The 18277-nt window shown below is 33.0% G+C and overlaps 1 protein-coding gene across 5 annotated transcripts in view; it reads right to left on the bottom strand.

The window, feature by feature from the left end:
- Positions 1 to 18277, bottom strand: part of LOC132704037 (leupaxin) — a 92806-nt gene that overhangs the window by 44400 nt on the left and 30129 nt on the right. For 2 of the 5 annotated variants that reach the window (XM_060673665.1, XM_060673664.1), the window contains exon 2: positions 1871 to 2004. In XM_060673665.1, the coding sequence (XP_060529648.1) occupies positions 1871 to 2004 (134 nt within the window). Of the gene's footprint in view, positions 1 to 1870; positions 2005 to 5202; positions 5358 to 13393; positions 13700 to 18277 lie in introns of those variants that run through there. The other 3 variants (XM_060673662.1, XM_060673663.1, XM_060673666.1) reach the window with 3 other exon arrangements.

Here is an 18277-nt window from a genome sequence, read left to right on the forward strand (position 1 = left end):
AATTAACTTTCGAGGAAATGTATACAACGCTATATTGCATTGAGTTTGTTCTAAACTCAAGACCTTTACACCCTTTGAGTATGACCCTAATGACATAAGCGCTTTGACTCCAGGGCATTTTTTAACTTCTTTACCTTCTAAGGATTATACGAACGCTAATATTAATACTTTAAAACGTTGGGAATTGGTGCAACGATTGCATAGCGAATTCTGAAAGCGGTGGCATCACGATTATTTGAACACGCTTCAACAGAGTTCGAAATAGACAAAAAAATACCCCTTATTAAACATAGGAGATATGGTAGTCATCAAAGACGAATTAAATATGCCCCTTCGATGGTTACTTGCCCGAGTAAGACAGGTTCATCCTGGAACTGGCGGTCTTTGCCGAGTAGCGACAGTTGGAATTAAAAACGTTTTTTTTTCAAAGGCCCATATCCAAACTATGTCGTTTACGTTATTTAGAATAAATTTAGAAGAACATATATATTTTTTCTCATCTTCTCTTTTTTTCTTTTCTTCCATTAATTATACTAGAATGTTATTTTGTTACACTTGGTGATTTTAAGTTCGGCGGTATGTTCGATCTTATATTGGTAGAGGAATATTTTTAGAGCCAGGCTATTTTTTGCGACGCTGTGCGCGTTTCTTTTTTTTTTTTTTTGAAAAGACAATCGACAAAAAGAAACGAGAACGGCACCTAGTCAGTTGCGATTAAACAAGCAAGGTAGGATTTACTTTCCGCGTCGATACAAAATGTTTTTTAAGTGAAATTTTTATGACCACTCTTGATAGAAAACTTATGGATATTCAATTCTACACATATTTAATAACTTACACAAGATATGTGGTCCTCGGTCCTCTATTAGTTAGGAAAGGTAAGAGTATTGAATTCCAGATTTTTAGAAAGGCCACATCTACTGGGAATGTCATAGAATTTTCCTAAAACTCTCCCTGTTTTCATAACTTTGCCACGTTTAATTGTTTATTTTACAGGCTTTTTAACCTTCCCTTTTCAAAGGAAGCATTTAATAGGGCATTGACGACGATTAGTCAAAGAGCAGTTATCGTATTATATAATACAATCAAAACTTCCAGAACGTAAATTTCAATGATTGACCTATTTCGGTAATATTTCATTGCACTTAACTTGTTCAAGAGCAGAAATTTATCTATAGCGTTTAAAACAAACAATACATTAAAACAATTTTTAATAAAAGTTTGTTGAAAAAGTACAAGGACACTGAAGCGACGAGACCAAATCTGCTTTCTCCCCTCATTTTTAGTCAACGGGGCAGTACTTTTCTCGGAATAAAAATGTCATTGTTTTACATGAGTGCCCAAAAACTAGAAAACTTGATCTATTGGAGAAATTAGAAATCACCAAAGCCAAATTGCGTCAATGTTAGATGTTTTTTTTTTAATTTTTTATATTTCTTAATATCAATATTTTTTTTTAGTTTTTAAGATCTCGGTAAAATCAAACTGATTCGGTCTCATTCCAATTTGTGTTCGAGTTGATGTCTTTGTATGTGGGTATTCATAATTGATATGTTATTTTATTATTTCAAAAAATTGCTTTTATAGGTCTGATGATGCCCGTGTGGGCGAAAAACGTGTAATATTTTATAAATAACAATTTTTGAGACATCGACTTAGGAGTGTAATTGACTCCTTATAGCTTTGTGAAACCAGGTCTTTTTGAGGATGGACGATTTGTTTTTTTGTTTTTGTTTTAATAATAATAGATTAAACTCGTGACATCTATTGATATTATGACAAATATGCCTTAGTAAACTGTCATCAGTAAGATACAGGGTGTTAAAGTGTAGTTGTTAAAATTGTTATTTCTCTATGGCTCGAAACTTACAGTTTTAACTCCGTATCCGGCAGATTTAGTAACTGGAGTCTCGCTTACTGGAGATTGCCGCACACGTGGAGCATTTAACGACCCGTATCCAGAACCACCTGAAACCGTATTTTGCAGGTCCGCCAAAAGAGCGTCTGAAACAAAAATAACGCACGTGTAAATAAATAAAAGGAAGAGATTAATCATTTTGTAAACCGAGCCACAAAACTATTGGATCCCAAATTCTTTGTAGCTTCATTAAAAACATATTAAAGACCTGGTGTCGCATATCATGAAGATAATGGCAAAGAAATTTCAAAAATAATTGGATTGTTTTCAATCTTACATTCCACAGAATAGAGTTACGACCTATCACAGTCATAAACCACATAACGTTTCAGAGTTAAAGGTTTTGATAAAATTCATATAAAAGTGAACTTCTAGAAGTTGTAAAATCATTCAGCATTTAAACGTGTATGTTTGGGCTCGTTAGTAGCGTGGAAACGGGACATACAGTGTTACCGCTCCCACCATAATATTGTCTCAAACCTATAAATCGCATGTGGCAGCACCAACTGAAATTCAGCATTAGGTCAGAATACTCTTTGCCCACTTTAAATGCTGGTGTTGTAGACTTCATAAAAATATATGGTATGAGTTAAAAATAAAAAAGTCTTGTAATACTGTCAATATCCCAGTATTTTTTTTTCCGCAGTCGGAAACTGAATTACATCTTCCTACGTTTATAACCAAGGTGGTTTTATTCCATTCAAAATATGTTCTGTAGACAACGACATAATATAAAAATATTAGGCACAAATGTTGAAAAATTGGATAATGAAAACAAGCAAATGATATATGTAATTTATATATTTATTAGGTTGTTTATTGCTTCGAGGCGTACAGATTTTTTGAGACATATTTTAAAAGCACTTAATGATTTATAAACCTCTATTTGTTATCACATTTCCCTTTTCTCTATTTCTTATATTGTAAGAATGAGTAATATGTATTTTGTAGTTCGGTTTTGTTTTTCAAAATATTTAAAACCGTTGTTTTAAAAAATAACTCCCCGCCGTAAAACCTTTCGACTCCAACAAATACTATATTGAAAACGTGACTGCACTAATGCATAATAAAGTGTTAAACATTTGGTGTTTATTTAAAATGTTTCTAAGGCCCGAGGTCGTTTACTACTGCTTGTAATTTATTTTGTTGTTTATTTCATTTTAATTGTGCATCCATTGTTATTCCAAGTACTTTATTTTATCTGTCGACTTTACTAAATGGTGTTCATTGTTTATTGTTTGTATATCTAAAGTGTTAAAATTGCGGTCAACCGCAAAACCATGAATGGTCCCTGACGTGTTTACATGGCACAAATTATTTATGTATAGAATGAATAATATTGGCCCTAAAACGGATCCCTGGGGGACACCATAGGAAATGTTTCTTTAAACTATAAGTATTATTTTCTGTATTCTTTCCGTAAAATAACTTTTACATAGTTTCCAAGGTATTCCGCGTACGCCGAAGTCCTGCAAATCGAGAAACACTGCAAGAACTTTTTTATTGTTTTCTAATGAGCTGTAAATTTGTGAAGTTAAAGAGGCCATTATATTTTCTGAAGACTTACTTTGCCGGAATCCATATTGATTTTTATTTAATATTATGTTTTCTGCTAGGAACTGGACTAATCTCTCTTTAAGGGCTTTCTCGAAAATTTTTCCAATGTTACTTATAAGTTTTGTCGCATTTTTAAAATAGTGGTTTTATAATGGAGATTTTAAATTCTCCAGGACAGTTTCCTGTTGCAAACATTGTGTTTATTAAGTAAGATAATGGTTTTCCAAATTCGTGAGCAATCGGTTGCAGTGTTTCCGTTGTGATGTTATCAAAGCCTAGAGATTTTTTTAATTTCAGCGATTCTATGATTTGTATTATTTCTCCCGATGTCGTTTTTTTTCTAATTGGAATTGTTTTATTGTTTTTCCCCCACTTTTGAGAAATAGTTGTTAAAAGTTTCCACAATTTGAAAATCATTTATTAGTTGTTACGTGCTCTGCAATTTTCATTTGCATTATTTTGTTTGTTCTATTTTTCTTAGCGTTTCCTCCATTTTCTGTTATTTTTTGTTTATAATAATTACTTTTTGTTGTCTGTATAAGTCGGTTTAGGTGATTCTTGTATCTCAAATATTCTGTTTTGTGTAAAATAGAATTTGCCAAGAAATTTTCGAAAAGCTCGTTTTTGTTTTTTTACTGACTGTATAAGACCATACGTCATCTACAGTTTTTTCTTTTTAGAATTACTGTTTATTTTTCATTCTGTGGTGATTTCAGCTACAGCAGCCGATAATATATTCAAAAAACTTTGGCTTATTTGTTGTACTTCTCTTTGTATATTCCTTGGCTTCCCATTCCTCTCTAGTTATTTGATTGACTTATGATATATATGATACACATCCATTTCCACTTAAATTGTTTAAGTATTCGGTTACCGTGTCAATATTTTATTTTAATATGTTCATGTCACTCGTAAGCACATGTATTTGTGCAGACTTGTCTAAATGCATTTTCAGAAGTGGACGGAGGTCGACATATTGCAAAGATAAGTAGATTTTTTCTGTACAAGCTTTTAATTAAAATTTCAATAACCTTTATCACCCCAACATAAACAATTGCTGTTTCAACTTTTTATCTCCAAAATTTTATATTAAGGTCAGATCCGGGTATTGTAAATAAAAACGTGTCTGGAATCTGAAATGTTTCGGTAAAAATAAGGAAATCATATTCAAAGGTAATCTGTGAGAAATTAACCCAAAATCCATTCATGTTTTTTGAAATGCTTCTGATGTTGAAATTTAAAATTTTAAAATACCTTTGCTGTTTTTTTTCTGTAAGACCATTCAGTTCCTTAAATGTTATAATTTCTGTTGCCTCTTTTGTGCGAAATGTATGTCTCTAATATAAGGATCCATATTTTTACTATCCAATTCTATTCTAATCTAACTTAATTTATATATTGAGATGTGTAGTTTGATATAAGTGGAAAACAAAACCATTTATCTGTGAAAGCACTTCACCATAAATTAATATTGTTTAATTCATATACTTTTCAGATTTAGCCAAATCTATCGTGGTTTCTGAGATACAATACACCAAAATTGCAGTCACTATTTAGTATTTTAAAATTAAGTAACGTATTTAAATCATAAATTTCAATGCAAGTTAACGATTAAAAATCGCCGTTGTTAATAATCATCAAAACAGTTCGTGTTAGTATTTTCGAACAAATATTATGTATGTAAACAAAACGAAAACGCTCAAAAATAGAATCATAACCCACATTACCGAAATCTAAAAATTCCTGGGCGCTAGACAGTGTGGCCCTATTTTGCGATACCGCCATAGTCCCCGCACCAAATTTTAACTAAACTGTTTTAACGAAAGTTTAAAACTGTCACTTTAGTGATGAAATACTCGGAAAACCGCCGGATCTGTCGCGACGTACACTGATAACGGGTTTGCACATAAAGAAAGTAACGTACTACTTCGTTTATACATATGACTAGAGTACTGGGAAATGTTATCATTCTGAAATATTAATGTGAAACAGGGTTGGATTGACAAAATTTAATCTTCTCTAAAAGTTATTTAATAAGTGTCCAATATTTCATATGGTGATTTATTATTATCAAGGTATAAAATTATTATAAATATTGTGGTGCAAAACGCATAGACATAAGGTTTATTATCTTTTTTTTTTCAGCGTTTTTTGACATGCGAAATTTGAATTTGTTTTTGAGTTAGCCCTTGCTCTGATATTCAAAGGCTCGTGACTATTTATACTACAGTGTATTATATTTTTGGGTCCTTTTATCAGAACCCGCTAGAACCATTTTGGAAATATTTTTATTTGAACTAATCGATGAATGTGTATGTAAAAAAGTCACACCTCTGTTAACGAATTGAAAAGAAGAAATATATAAAATTAGCTTTTAATGTTTTTAGTTATGATTAGTATGACTCGACTCAAAGTAATTCAGTTGCAACTGTTTTCGAACGACCTGCTGAGAGTTAACAAAGCAAACAAAAGGAAAAGGATGTACAAAAAACAATCGTCTACCAAACTCCTATTTAAAATAAAGAACCAGGAAGACGCTTGGATCTGGAGTTTCACCCCGATTTTATTTAGAGTGAGTGCGTGATTTTACGTTACTTATGTTGAATAAAAAAAATATTTTACAAAATTGTTTAACGGTTTAACATTCATGGGCATCGACCACTTTATAATACAGCGTAGCAAAAACAGTCTCCCGCCTTTGAAAATGAGATAAAGCAGTTTAGATATTTTTATGAAATTTGATTTACCTGTAATAATCATTAAGGAACATTTTTTTGAAGACAAAGGTTTACTTAATTTTCGCCAAACGTGTATAAACTAAAATTAATTTGGTAGGTGCGTGGACACATTTTTTACACCTTTCTAGTGACGTTCAAGTGGGTATTGAATGTTTAGATAGAAGAAACTATGAGAAGAAAATCAATTTTAACTTAAGCAACATTTAGATTTATTTTCTTCTTAAAATCGCCCAATGCTTAACAACTTAAGTATCGGCACCCAATAAATAAACACCCTGTGCGTATAAGTTTTACAGTTACAGTTATACACTTACATGTATATACATAAACTTATATGTATTCCTTGTAACTCAATAGTTAATTTTAATATTTCAAAACCTGACTCAAAAAAATAGATAAGATTGAACTGAACTGAAATTTGAAAAAGATCTGAAAGGATATTGAACTTTACAAAGAAGTAATTCACACTGTACTAAAAAATATGGCCACTAAAAAAGGCTAAGTACCGTCCTGGGACATTGTGATTCAACCCAAACGGTTGGAATGAATGTATTTCATAAACAATAACAAAATAAATGGTTAACAAAAGAATTGTGACTAACGCTTTTAAAATTCTGCTTAATTAAAATATAACGCCTATTTAATTAGTCAATTTCTTTTACGTATTAAACTGCTAATAGATGTGCCACCCGGTACTTCTATTAACAGAAACATGTCGTTTGGAGTCTCGTTTAAAAACGTTATGATGTTTTCGATTGTCAAAACTTTGGACTCCGTAACCTTTTGCATTTGTTCAAAAATAACAACAAATAACCGAAACTATTAAATTTCAAAACGCGTTTGCTTCAAAGTTATTGACAAATTCATGACGTCTTCCCCATAACGCGAATTTTGGAAACGCTATTCGCATCGCAACCATTATGCAGCTGTTAAGCAATAAAAATCCGATAATAAACTAGTATATACGGATTCTCTCATATCCATCTAATATTTTATGTTATGGAAAATTGTTAAATGTTACGATGTGCTGCATTAATTGCATTCTGCCATTTTTTTAAATCTAACAGTGGTTTATATTATTTCATTTTTGGATTTTCAATAATATTTAATGGAGATTCTTTAAGATTTCCTTATACTTAATTCCAATAGTTTCCTAGATATTTGGATTAACCTAAAAATGTTTTAAGATGTAACATAATTTTGAACTGAAGCTTTTAATTGATGAAAATCCATTTATCAAAATAAATAAGAACTAAAAGTTCAGATTTTCACGAAATTATATATTTCGACATGACAACTGATTTGATAAAGACACGGTGTTGTTGAAACAATTGTCATGTCAAAATATATAATTTCGTGAAAATCTGAACTTTAGTTCTTATTTATTTTTTTAAAATAATTTTGAAAAATGAGCCTTTTAAACATTTTCATCATTTCGGAATTCTTATCGAGAATCGCCTTATCGCTTACAGGATTTTTTTTCAAATACAACACCCAGTATATTATTGCATGTTTTGATGTACATTCTAATTTATGATCGATTAACTATGCCTTTCCCTACAACGAAACAAAACAAAAATTCTGGTTAATTGTACCATTGATTTTGATGAAGTTTGATATATTTATCATTTTATTTACCTCGCAGGGATTAGAAGACTCTAGAACCTGATTTCAGGTCTTTGAATTTTCCACTCTGGAGCGTAAATTTGAGATGATGTAACATTTTAAAGTTTTTCTTTCTATATTTTCTATCATAATGGGATATTTGCTTTTCCAAAATATTAATATTAATGTAGTTAGTCGACACGATAGTAAGAGCACATATAACAGTAGCGAGGCACCAACACAATGTTATACAGTAGTATTCAGAAGTCAGACAACGGAGCAGATTTACTAACAGTCTTTAAGTTCTTTCCTAAATATTTTTGCACTCTGGAATCAATCAAGTTGGTCCCAAAAGCGATTTGCTAGTGCGGCTGACATACTAAGAAAAGAACTCTGCCCATAGTACGATGGAACTCTACCTGGAAGGAGTGGTGGAGAGAGATTTCCAATTCCGAGTAATCGACGTCGTCAAGTCCTTGGTGCTCCTTAAATGCTCTATACTGCAGGAACCTATGCTGCACTCTTTCTATGGCCTGTATGTGGACGTTATACGAAGGTGAGCACACACAGGAACAAGAATCCAGGTGCGAACGCACGAAGGAGCAGAACAGTAATCTGAGAGACGGAATACCCTGGAAGTCCACTGTCCAACGCTTAATAGAGTAACACTCCCTTATTACGGAGCCCTGTAATAACGGTGACCCTTTATGTTATACGTGTTGTATGAGGTTTCTGCTTCAGTTGAAGTTCATTAGTTGGTATTTATTAATATTTAGTTCCATTCCATTCAAATCGCACCATAACGATAAGTGATCTAAATCATCAGCATTTTGGACTCTCAGATAGAATTATTTTCGCTGGATTGGAAGTTCTGGACGCGCACAATCTGCACTCTTTCAGTAAGGTACGATGTTAATTCTTACAAAAGTTTTCCCTGGATTCCAATGTTTGGTAATTTATTTATTAAGATTTAAAAAAGTGTGTGTAAATGGCATGAACGTGAGACCTCTCCTCCAATGATTCCAGCAGAAAATCTGTAAATGCAAGCAAATTGTTGGTCGATAAAGCAACCTTTCAGGCCAATAGTCGCAGACTAAACTTTCGAACACTTTAGGAATACAGCTCCAGATACTGATGGGCCTTGATTTTCAGTAAGTTGGAAAAGTTCCCCGTTTTGATTGGTTAAAGATAATATAAAGCGGTCTAGAAAGTATGGACCTGCAATGCTTAATAAGATGAGACACCATCGGGACCGGATCCTTTGTTTTTATCTCGACAGTTTCTCGTAATTAGATGAAATCGAAATGTCCAAGTGTGAGAGGCCGACTTCTCCCGAAGGCAGTACATCTTCAGAGACACGGTCCCTGTCACAATAAATGTTCGAAAAATTGTCTGCAAATAAATTGAAAACATCCTCACCCACAGCACAGGTCACGTCGCCAAAGTGCACAACCGACGGAATAAAGTTTCTTTCCTTTTTACTGTCAACGAACGTCCAAAAATTCTTAACGTTTTTTCTTAAGGACAATTCAGTCAGAGGTTCCTGGTAACACGGCACTTTTAAAAATTTACATTTAGCTCTTTAGTCTGATTATGTGATTTCTTCTTCTCAATTATTGTTTCTTTAAGCTCTGGAGAAAACTGGAAACTTCTTAGCCGAAAACTTGTTTAATGGAACGTAAATATCGATAGCTAAATAAACCATATCGCAGAACACGTTGACCATATCCTCAAGGCTTTTGTTAGTAAATAACTTGTCCCATTAGAACAGCGACAAAAACTCAGTTACTGCACCCAAGTCAATTGACTTAAAAACTCTATAAAGGCCGTCACCACTTAGGCCAGAACTGTTGAAAGGTACCGAATCGCATTACAAGGAAAAGGAGAGTGGTGGGTGATAAAAGTCTTTTGGCAGCAGGGCACCATCCGCCTCAACCTTTAAAATACCGCCATCCTGTCGAGAAGGTTGTCTTTAATGTTCCTGACTGTGTTTATCTGGAACAGGTTGTGGTAGGAGCATAGATAAGGTAATAGATTAGTGGATACGATCTCGCTCTGCGTGCTTCCCGCCAGAGAGATTGCAACTGAGGATAATTCTTCCTTGGTCCACTTGTTGGGCAAGGTGAAATCGCCTAGGACGCACAACTTATGACTGGGGTATTCTTGACCAGTCTTTCCAGGTTCTCACCAAATTCTGCATATTTCTCAAAGGAACACTTCGGTGGTAAGTACGCTGTAGCCAGTATAAATTTGTTGCTATTCAGATTGATTTCAATAAATAAATGTTCAATGCTTTTCGAAGCTGGTAAAAGTTTACTTGAATTAGACCGCTATTAGAACTCCACCTCCTTCTCAAAGGTACTAGTTTCTGCAGATCTATCCTTACGGTATATATTGTAGTTAAACATCTGTAGTTCTGCACTGTCTATATCATTAATTAGCCATGTTTCATTGAAGACTAAAATGTCATATTGGGAGTAAGACACATTCTCAAAAAGAAGCTGAAGCTTGGTGCGCAGTCCTCTAACATTTTGGAAGTAAATAAGTAAGGACGACGGGTCCGCCAATCTGGGATGGCCTATCCGTCTACACATTTTAGAAAGAGATTAGGTTCTGCATTTCGCTGTCTTTCCTTCCACTCGGTATTTAATAATTATACGTACTGAAGGTTTTGTTTGAAAAATGAGCAAATAACTACTTATGAAATCAAGCTTTGAAACATTGTTTATAATGTAAGCAAGAAATGTTTACATGTTTACAATATAAAATATATTAACCAAACTAAAATATGTGCCGACTTTGTGACGTGACTAAAAGTTTATTGGTATAAGCTATACCAAGAAATTGCCTATCTCGTTTGCAGTTTTGGTTAGTTGGTTAAAGCTAAATGGTTGACACCCAATCATGCTGGTCCAACAAAGACTACATTCGCATGCATGTAGGTCATTCATGTATGATATTCCTGTATTCCTACACTTATACACGCCGGTCTGTGGTCACCTTTATGGAAATATAAAAGAATCTCGCAGCACTCAGACACCCTGTATGAGAAAACATGTCGCGTGCGCACTTTTCAATCGTTAAACAAAACGACACCATATTGTTTGGCCGATATCCAAATTAAAAAAACTTTAACGAAACATCCTTATTTTAAGTCAAGGGCAACTTAATTACGTGCGGTTAAAGTGTAGCAGTAATTATTACGACTTTACGAAAATAAACGTGACGAAGCCAAAGTGTCTGCAAATTCGAAAATATTTGAATGAACAAATTTATAATAAGAAATGCAAACATTAAAATAGAATCGTTAACAACGACATTATCCAGGTGATACGATATATTCTATACATTCGTCCGCTTTAAATCACTTTGACAATTTTTTCATATACGTAGGTTCGGCGAGAGTATTTTTAATGATATACCAGTTCGACGCAGATTTGAAATTTGAGTGGCTTAATATAGGCAGGTTAAATGTGTAATTTTTCAACAGTATGAAGTCACTTCCAGTAGACCCAGGAGAGGTTAATATTTTCCAATCTTTTTTGTTTTCTAATTTTTTTTTATGTAATTTTGGAAATTTTATCTAATGTAATGAAATATTTTTTTTGCAATATTGTAAACCCAAAATTTAAAAAACATCAAATTTTGGCGAATTTAATACGTTATTTTAACAGAATCTTTGCGGCACAGATTTCATGTTTTAGTCACGTTCATAGATCATCATTGAAATTTTAGAATAGCAGAAATGTTGATTACAAATGTATTGGCTAAATTGGGTTAAACCACAAACAAAAAAAAATATTTTTGGTTATATTATAAAGTTTGCGAAATAATCATAAAAGGGCGTTCGGCTTCATTCTTCATTTTAGAAGTAGGGCAGCTATATAGCTATATTTGATTATTGAAAATTAAGGTGCGAACGAAAAGTTTTTTTTACTAGTAGCTGAAGCAGATTTTTCAAAAAAAAATGCTATTTTTGTAATTGTTAATAAACATTTGCTTAACATATTCGGAAACGACGGGGAAAACAATATTACCTAGTGGTAAAAGGGCCTCGAAAACGGTCCCCTCTGGAGTAAAAATTTGTTCCGTTCGGGAAGTATTTAAAAACAAAAAAAAAAAATGCGTGTGCAAGGGTCTAGGAAAAAGATCATTTTTCAAAAACAGTTTACAGAAATGAGAAAATTCTTGAATAAAAAGAGGCACAAGATTCGACTCCATAAACTATTATTCTTGACAATTTTTCGAAAATGTACGGGGTGCGCCGAAAATTCAAAAAAAACGAAAATTCGCTCCCCCTATTATTGAAAATTGGCTATAATGTAAATACTGTGCTTAATATGTCAATTTCTTTTACATAGCGATGTGGATCGTATAGAGAGATAAAAAAGTATTTAAAAAAAATTAAAATTATTTTTTGGTTATGTCGGCTTGCAGAAAAACATATTTTTCTCCAAAACCATTCATGCGATCGGAAAAATTTTGGAACCGCGATACATGGGAGATTCGGCACTATAAGTTTCGTTTCACGCATTTTTTAGATTATACACAAGATGTTTTAGTTATGGACCAAAATCTGAAAGACCCTGAAAGTTGTGCTTGTTGGGAGTAAATTAGTAACCTTAAAACAAAATTCTTATAAAATATGGGTATTCCCTTCGAACACGAATATTTACGGTTTTCGTCTATCACATACGCTGCTCGAGATATTTGAAAAAATCCATATCCAAAGCGCTATTCCTTGCGCTCAGTCCCGTCGCGATGACGTCAGTGTACTGCATAGTCTCAGAAAAAAATAATTTTCTCAAAAACCAGGAAACGTAGAAGGTAGAAATCCCTATTTTCCGCATTTTTTCAATTATGTACAGGGTGTATCGATAGTGGACAAAAAATAAAAAAGACCCTGAAAATTTCCGTTTTCGTTTGTAAAAACTGTAAAGCGTGGTATAATTTGGTTTAAACAGTGTCGTAAACTGTATCGAGAGAGTTTCAGGTTTCGTCTATCATACAGGATGCGCGAGAGAATTTTTTATATTTAAGTTTGTCGTGACTTTGAAATTCGAGGATACGTGAAAGATGCATATACAGGGTGTATGCACAATATAATACATCAATTTTGCGAAAGTTCATTAGTGGTCCGCAGGAGCACGATAAAAAAATAAAGCGTCCCTCTACGACAAGATACCGCGAAGCGGCTCTTCTTTAAAATAAAAAGCTGCTTCGCGCTACGCTCTACGAACGCCCTGAGCCCAGAGATTTTTCGAAAGGAATCTTGTTCAATATGATCTGCTATTGCTTATTACCAATTAAAAAGCTATTTCACACAGTTTTTTTGTTCTAACTTTTATGTTCATTACACATTTTTCTCGAAAAACCTATAGCCTCAGCTGTTTTTCAAGCCTTAATTACTAATAAACAAATAGTTTCCCAACTTTCAAAATGAAACATTGGCTATCAATTCATTCCGACCACTGTTCTCAAACGGTGACAGTTTCCACGAAAACGACGTCCATTAGACTCTAATACGACTAGCCAATCTGGACGATGGGGGTAAGTCGACAGGATTACTACTTACTAAGGTACTGTTCCCATTCGACCAGATTTCGAAATTTCATCACTTGGCCTCTTCTTTCCAGCGTCGTCGGCGGCGATGGATCAAACGTAACGGTCTTGGGTGACGGCGTGCGCATGCGCATCTTGGCACTCATTTTCGCGATAATATCACCTCAACCCGGTATTTATAAATATTCGCGGTTTATGTTCGACAGGAAGCGGTTAACCCTAACGATCGTACGCGGATGAATCGAATAGTTTTCTTATCGCCGGATCGATTAAGGAGTAATATTTTATGTATACATGGAAGATCCCGATCTATGACTAACCCCGGGCCGCGTTTCGTTTTTTGGCAGATCTGCTTGTCCGGATCGGCCACTAAAAATAGCCACTTGCGGAAAATCCTCTCGCAAACAAACCAACGGTCTCATATCTCCACCTCAATCGTTGCGTAACTTACAGATTTTCTGGGTCGTCAATCATTAAATTAGGTCTTCGCATTTTACAACTTGACGCGTATTGGTTAGGTTAGCGGTTAGTTGTCGGTCGGCTCTACGTGTATATGTAGCGTTTAATGCGGATTTACAAAACGAGATTTGGGTCGAACACGCTGTAACACCCAGTAAATGTTCAGCTATGTTTATAACCCAAGAAAGTAATAATTGAGAGTGGTCTGATTCTGTACTAAAAAGAGTGAGAGCAACCGTCGTATAAATCTATAAACCCCAGAAGAAATAAAAAAAATGAATTATGGTCTATTTCATAAAGGTGTACAGTAATAAAATCTCTATGGGTACGCAAAGGGACTACGACGCACAGGGGTCATTTATGACAATTTAGGCGGTAATAAAGGCCAAATATCGATATCTAAGGTGAACTAAACTTGTGTAAATAGCTTATTTTTTTAAAGTTATATTATATTATATGATCTATATGTTTTAAATTTTTATTTTTCAGGTCAGGTACACAGGGTGTTCCGTTCATCTGAGGTAAATACCAGCATTTATGAATTCCCCGGGAAATTCTAAATATATTTTCTTGAAATTTATATCAAAAATTACATTTGCAAGCCCTAAAATAATTGCCAATTAATAAATAAATTACTTTTGGACGAATTCCTTATGGAACGAGGCATATTATCATATCGCTCATTGTGTACAATAGTGACACGTGCACAAAATAATAGTTCCGAGAAAATCAGTGATTTAGGAAAATAAAAACTGAAATATTGAGATAACTCATACCAACTCTTCCACTTATTAAAAAATTTATGGTGATATGTCTTTATAATTTTATACAGCTTTGTATTATTCTCTTTTTCAAACAAAAAATATTTTTCTGGTTCTTTTTTGAATGTTTTTAAATTTTGCCCCGTTATTGATTTTTTTTGCAAAAATCAATTTCACTAATACAGTTCATAAAAAAAATCTCAATAAAACAATAGATCAAAGTTTTAACATCATTTTATTATAAAAATACGTATAAAAATATAATGCGGGAGGTTAGCAATAGCAACTTCAAAAAAACCAAACTGGAAATTAATAAAACACTAAAAAATGTGCTTTTATAAACTTTGTCACGTAAACAATAACTGCAAAAACATCGAAAAGCTATACTAAAAAAAACAACTGACCCATAGTTTTTGATACATGTCGAAGTAGGTATTATTTCCAAAAAAAAAAGAAACAAATATCAGATTAGATTTTAACACGTAAACAATAAAAAACAACGGACCTATATTTTTTGGTAGAGAGCTACTGTTGTTAAAATTATAAGAAACAAGAATTATCATGGCTGGTAAACAAAAGCTAAGCTATTCTACGGTTAAAAACAACAACCAGCTAACCTGGTGTTTGGAAAATAAATAAAAAATACTATTTTCAAAGCATCTAAAAAACAGTGAAATTTCAGTCTTTTTACTTTAACTGTTTAGCAAATCCATTAAGTCATTAAAATTTAAAAGAAGTGAGTTACTAGTTTTTTAAAATAAAAAAATCATTTCTCCGACTTTATAAGGCGCTGCCGTCTTCTTCGCGCGTTCTACCAAACTTGTACTCTGCGCCGATCACAAACACACTGGGTTATGTGCCGGTTTTGCGCGTAATATCATTAAAAAAGGCGGGAAATTCAATAGCGGTACAAAGTCTCTCTCATGGATCTGAAGTAAGATAACTATATGCCGGTATTGTTCGTTGTTAGAATACAAATGTGCGAGTTTTATGATACAATTATCAAAAAATAGCTATTTTTTGATATGTGCAATGATATTTTGAACGCGAATTAAGGTGAAAAAATATGAAGTACAAAAAGTAATTAAAAAAAAAGAAGTAAAAGGTCAACTTGTTCAAATGGAAACTCACTATTTTTATAATTTTATGCCATTTGGCATAAAAAATTAAGGTGAAATTGTATAAGGTTGTCGAAAAGTAGGCAATCGAAATAACCACAAAAAATATCACAACATAGGACTAATTTTCAACTTAAACTTAAACGGTCAAAGTTATCTTGACTTACTTAGAAACGAAATTACTGTCTTACTAGATGCTGCGGGAAATATCAAATGTATGGATTGTGCGTTTAACTAAATAGAAGCAAAATTCCCAGAGTTGATACGGTGTTGTGGCTTAACCCTTGTAGACTATTTTCTATGGGGACCTTCAAATACAAAGTTTATAAAAATAGAAACCGCCAAACTGAAGTTTTAAAAAAATAATTAAGAAGAAAATCCCATTTTTCAATCGAAGTGGCGCTGTAGGGAACGCAGTTAGAAAATTTGACCTAATATAACCAGCTTGTATCGTTCAAGATGAGAACCATACGGAAAACTAATTTTAAGATTTCGAATTTTATTTATTTATTTTTAATTTGTAATGTAAATGTAATGGTTGTACATATTATGTAATAATTTATAATCCTATTTATGCCAGAACCTTATTTTTAATTCCAAATCGGATAAAAATATAAAATTTTGGGGGTTTACATTTGGAAAATTTGACTTTTTACGTATTAATAATTAAATTTTTGTACTTTTTTGATCGTATTGAATTATTATATATTGCTCTATAAAAGAGTAATAATAAAGAATAATATAAAAATAGACAAATTGCTTGTTTTGTTAAAGTTTTCTTTTCCGAAAAGACGAAGGATTTTTTTCGGATTTTATTGAAAAGATCTAATATATGCTGGAAGTAGTATTCAAAAACATTTAACATTAGCATTAGCATTCATGATAGTTTCCAGTCCGTTTTGATTGAAATGCTAGTAAACCACCACGTTTTTATAATTTTACTTTTGTACCTAATTTTTGCTCACCCTGTATTAAATTAAGTCCCCTTCCAAAAGGAATCCATATAAAAGTAAACAATTAAGACTCCCTCGTACTAAAAACAGTTAATTATCATAGGGCCTGCAAAAGTATTTTTCGCTTAAAATTCTAATTTGTGAAAAAAAGTCAGATGTAGATATAGCACATTGTAAATGAAATATATCTAGAATTTCTTCTTCTTCTACGCATGCATTTTCTTATTTATTTTTTTTATCGTTCGTAGTTTCTGAATTAAGAGGGTAGGAGGCCTTATGTCAGGTAATGCTTATTTAAACAAAACATTGTTTTTATGTTAAAGCGTTTACTTTACAAACAAACAAAACAAAACACTATATCCGATAAATTGTGCGATTAGAATCGGAGAAGTGAGACAAATATTTTTTGATATGTTGATATGGGACAAAAATGGCTTATAATAAATATAACAAATAACTGTTTACTTAATTTTAGTGGATTACAATGAAAAGGTTAATAGCAAAGCTCTACCTACTACCAGCAACTGTAACGTCAATATTTTTCAGTAAAATACTGCCATATCACATATTCAGTGAGAAACTTACTTCGACAAGACTTATCCTATCCATGGGATATCATAGGATAAAAGGTGGAGTCGGTTGGGACATCGTATACCAGACAAAATTACACGTAATGAGGTAGGAACCTACCACAGGCCGATATCGATCATCTGATTCATAGCATACCACGAAGAGAAATATATATTTACATTTACTGGGTGTTGCAATTTCTATGTCGCATAGTATATATACCAGCGCATCCTAATTGAAAATAATAGCGGAGATTTGTAAATTTCTCTATCTAATAACACTATTATTGATGTAATTCCAAATGAGTAACATGTAGAATAACTCTCATGGGTATTTACAAACAACAAATGCCTACGCACCCACTTACAAATTACTTGAAAAAATAGCAGATTAAGAGGAGATAAGTTACCGAATATAAGTAATCGGACACGGATACGTTACCGGTAAAAGATGTGCCCACTTTTGCGACACGCACAGATGACACAACAAATTAAACTATATTATTAATTTGGAAGGTATATCATCTATCGAGGTTTCCACCTACAAACACGTCCCACACGTCCGTTCAAATTGTCCATGTAAAAAGCGGCTAAAGAAAAATGCGACTTTTCAACTTGTCGTCGACAGACTCCTGTTTATTTTTATAAATATACCGGTTGTTGCACAGCGGCCTATTAGAAGTATTCCGGAAACGAATTTACTTTAAATTATACAAGGATATGTAAGAGGATGTGCCCTATCGCTCTAAATTATTCTCAAATATACAATGTTGCCGCTTCTACATAAACGTGGCCATACCTTGCTGAGTTTAAATGCCACCCCCTGTATATAATTTTATTTTTACATTCCGACAGGTTTCTCTATTCCCCCGCATTACGGTTATTGAAATAAAAAATAATTTCCTAAATTTTTAAACAATTTGGACTATTAAAAGCAGCACTTCTAGTTCTAAAAACACGATTTATTGAGTTTTTTTTTTAAATACACACCCTGCATTTTCTTCCATTTTCGAATTTGGGGTAAGAAACTAACCCAC

This window comes from Cylas formicarius, unplaced genomic scaffold (assembly GCF_029955315.1).
Source record: "Cylas formicarius isolate icCylForm1 unplaced genomic scaffold, icCylForm1.1 PGA_scaffold_6__28_contigs__length_40554024, whole genome shotgun sequence".
In the NCBI taxonomy this organism is placed as follows: Eukaryota; Metazoa; Arthropoda; class Insecta; order Coleoptera; family Brentidae; genus Cylas; species Cylas formicarius.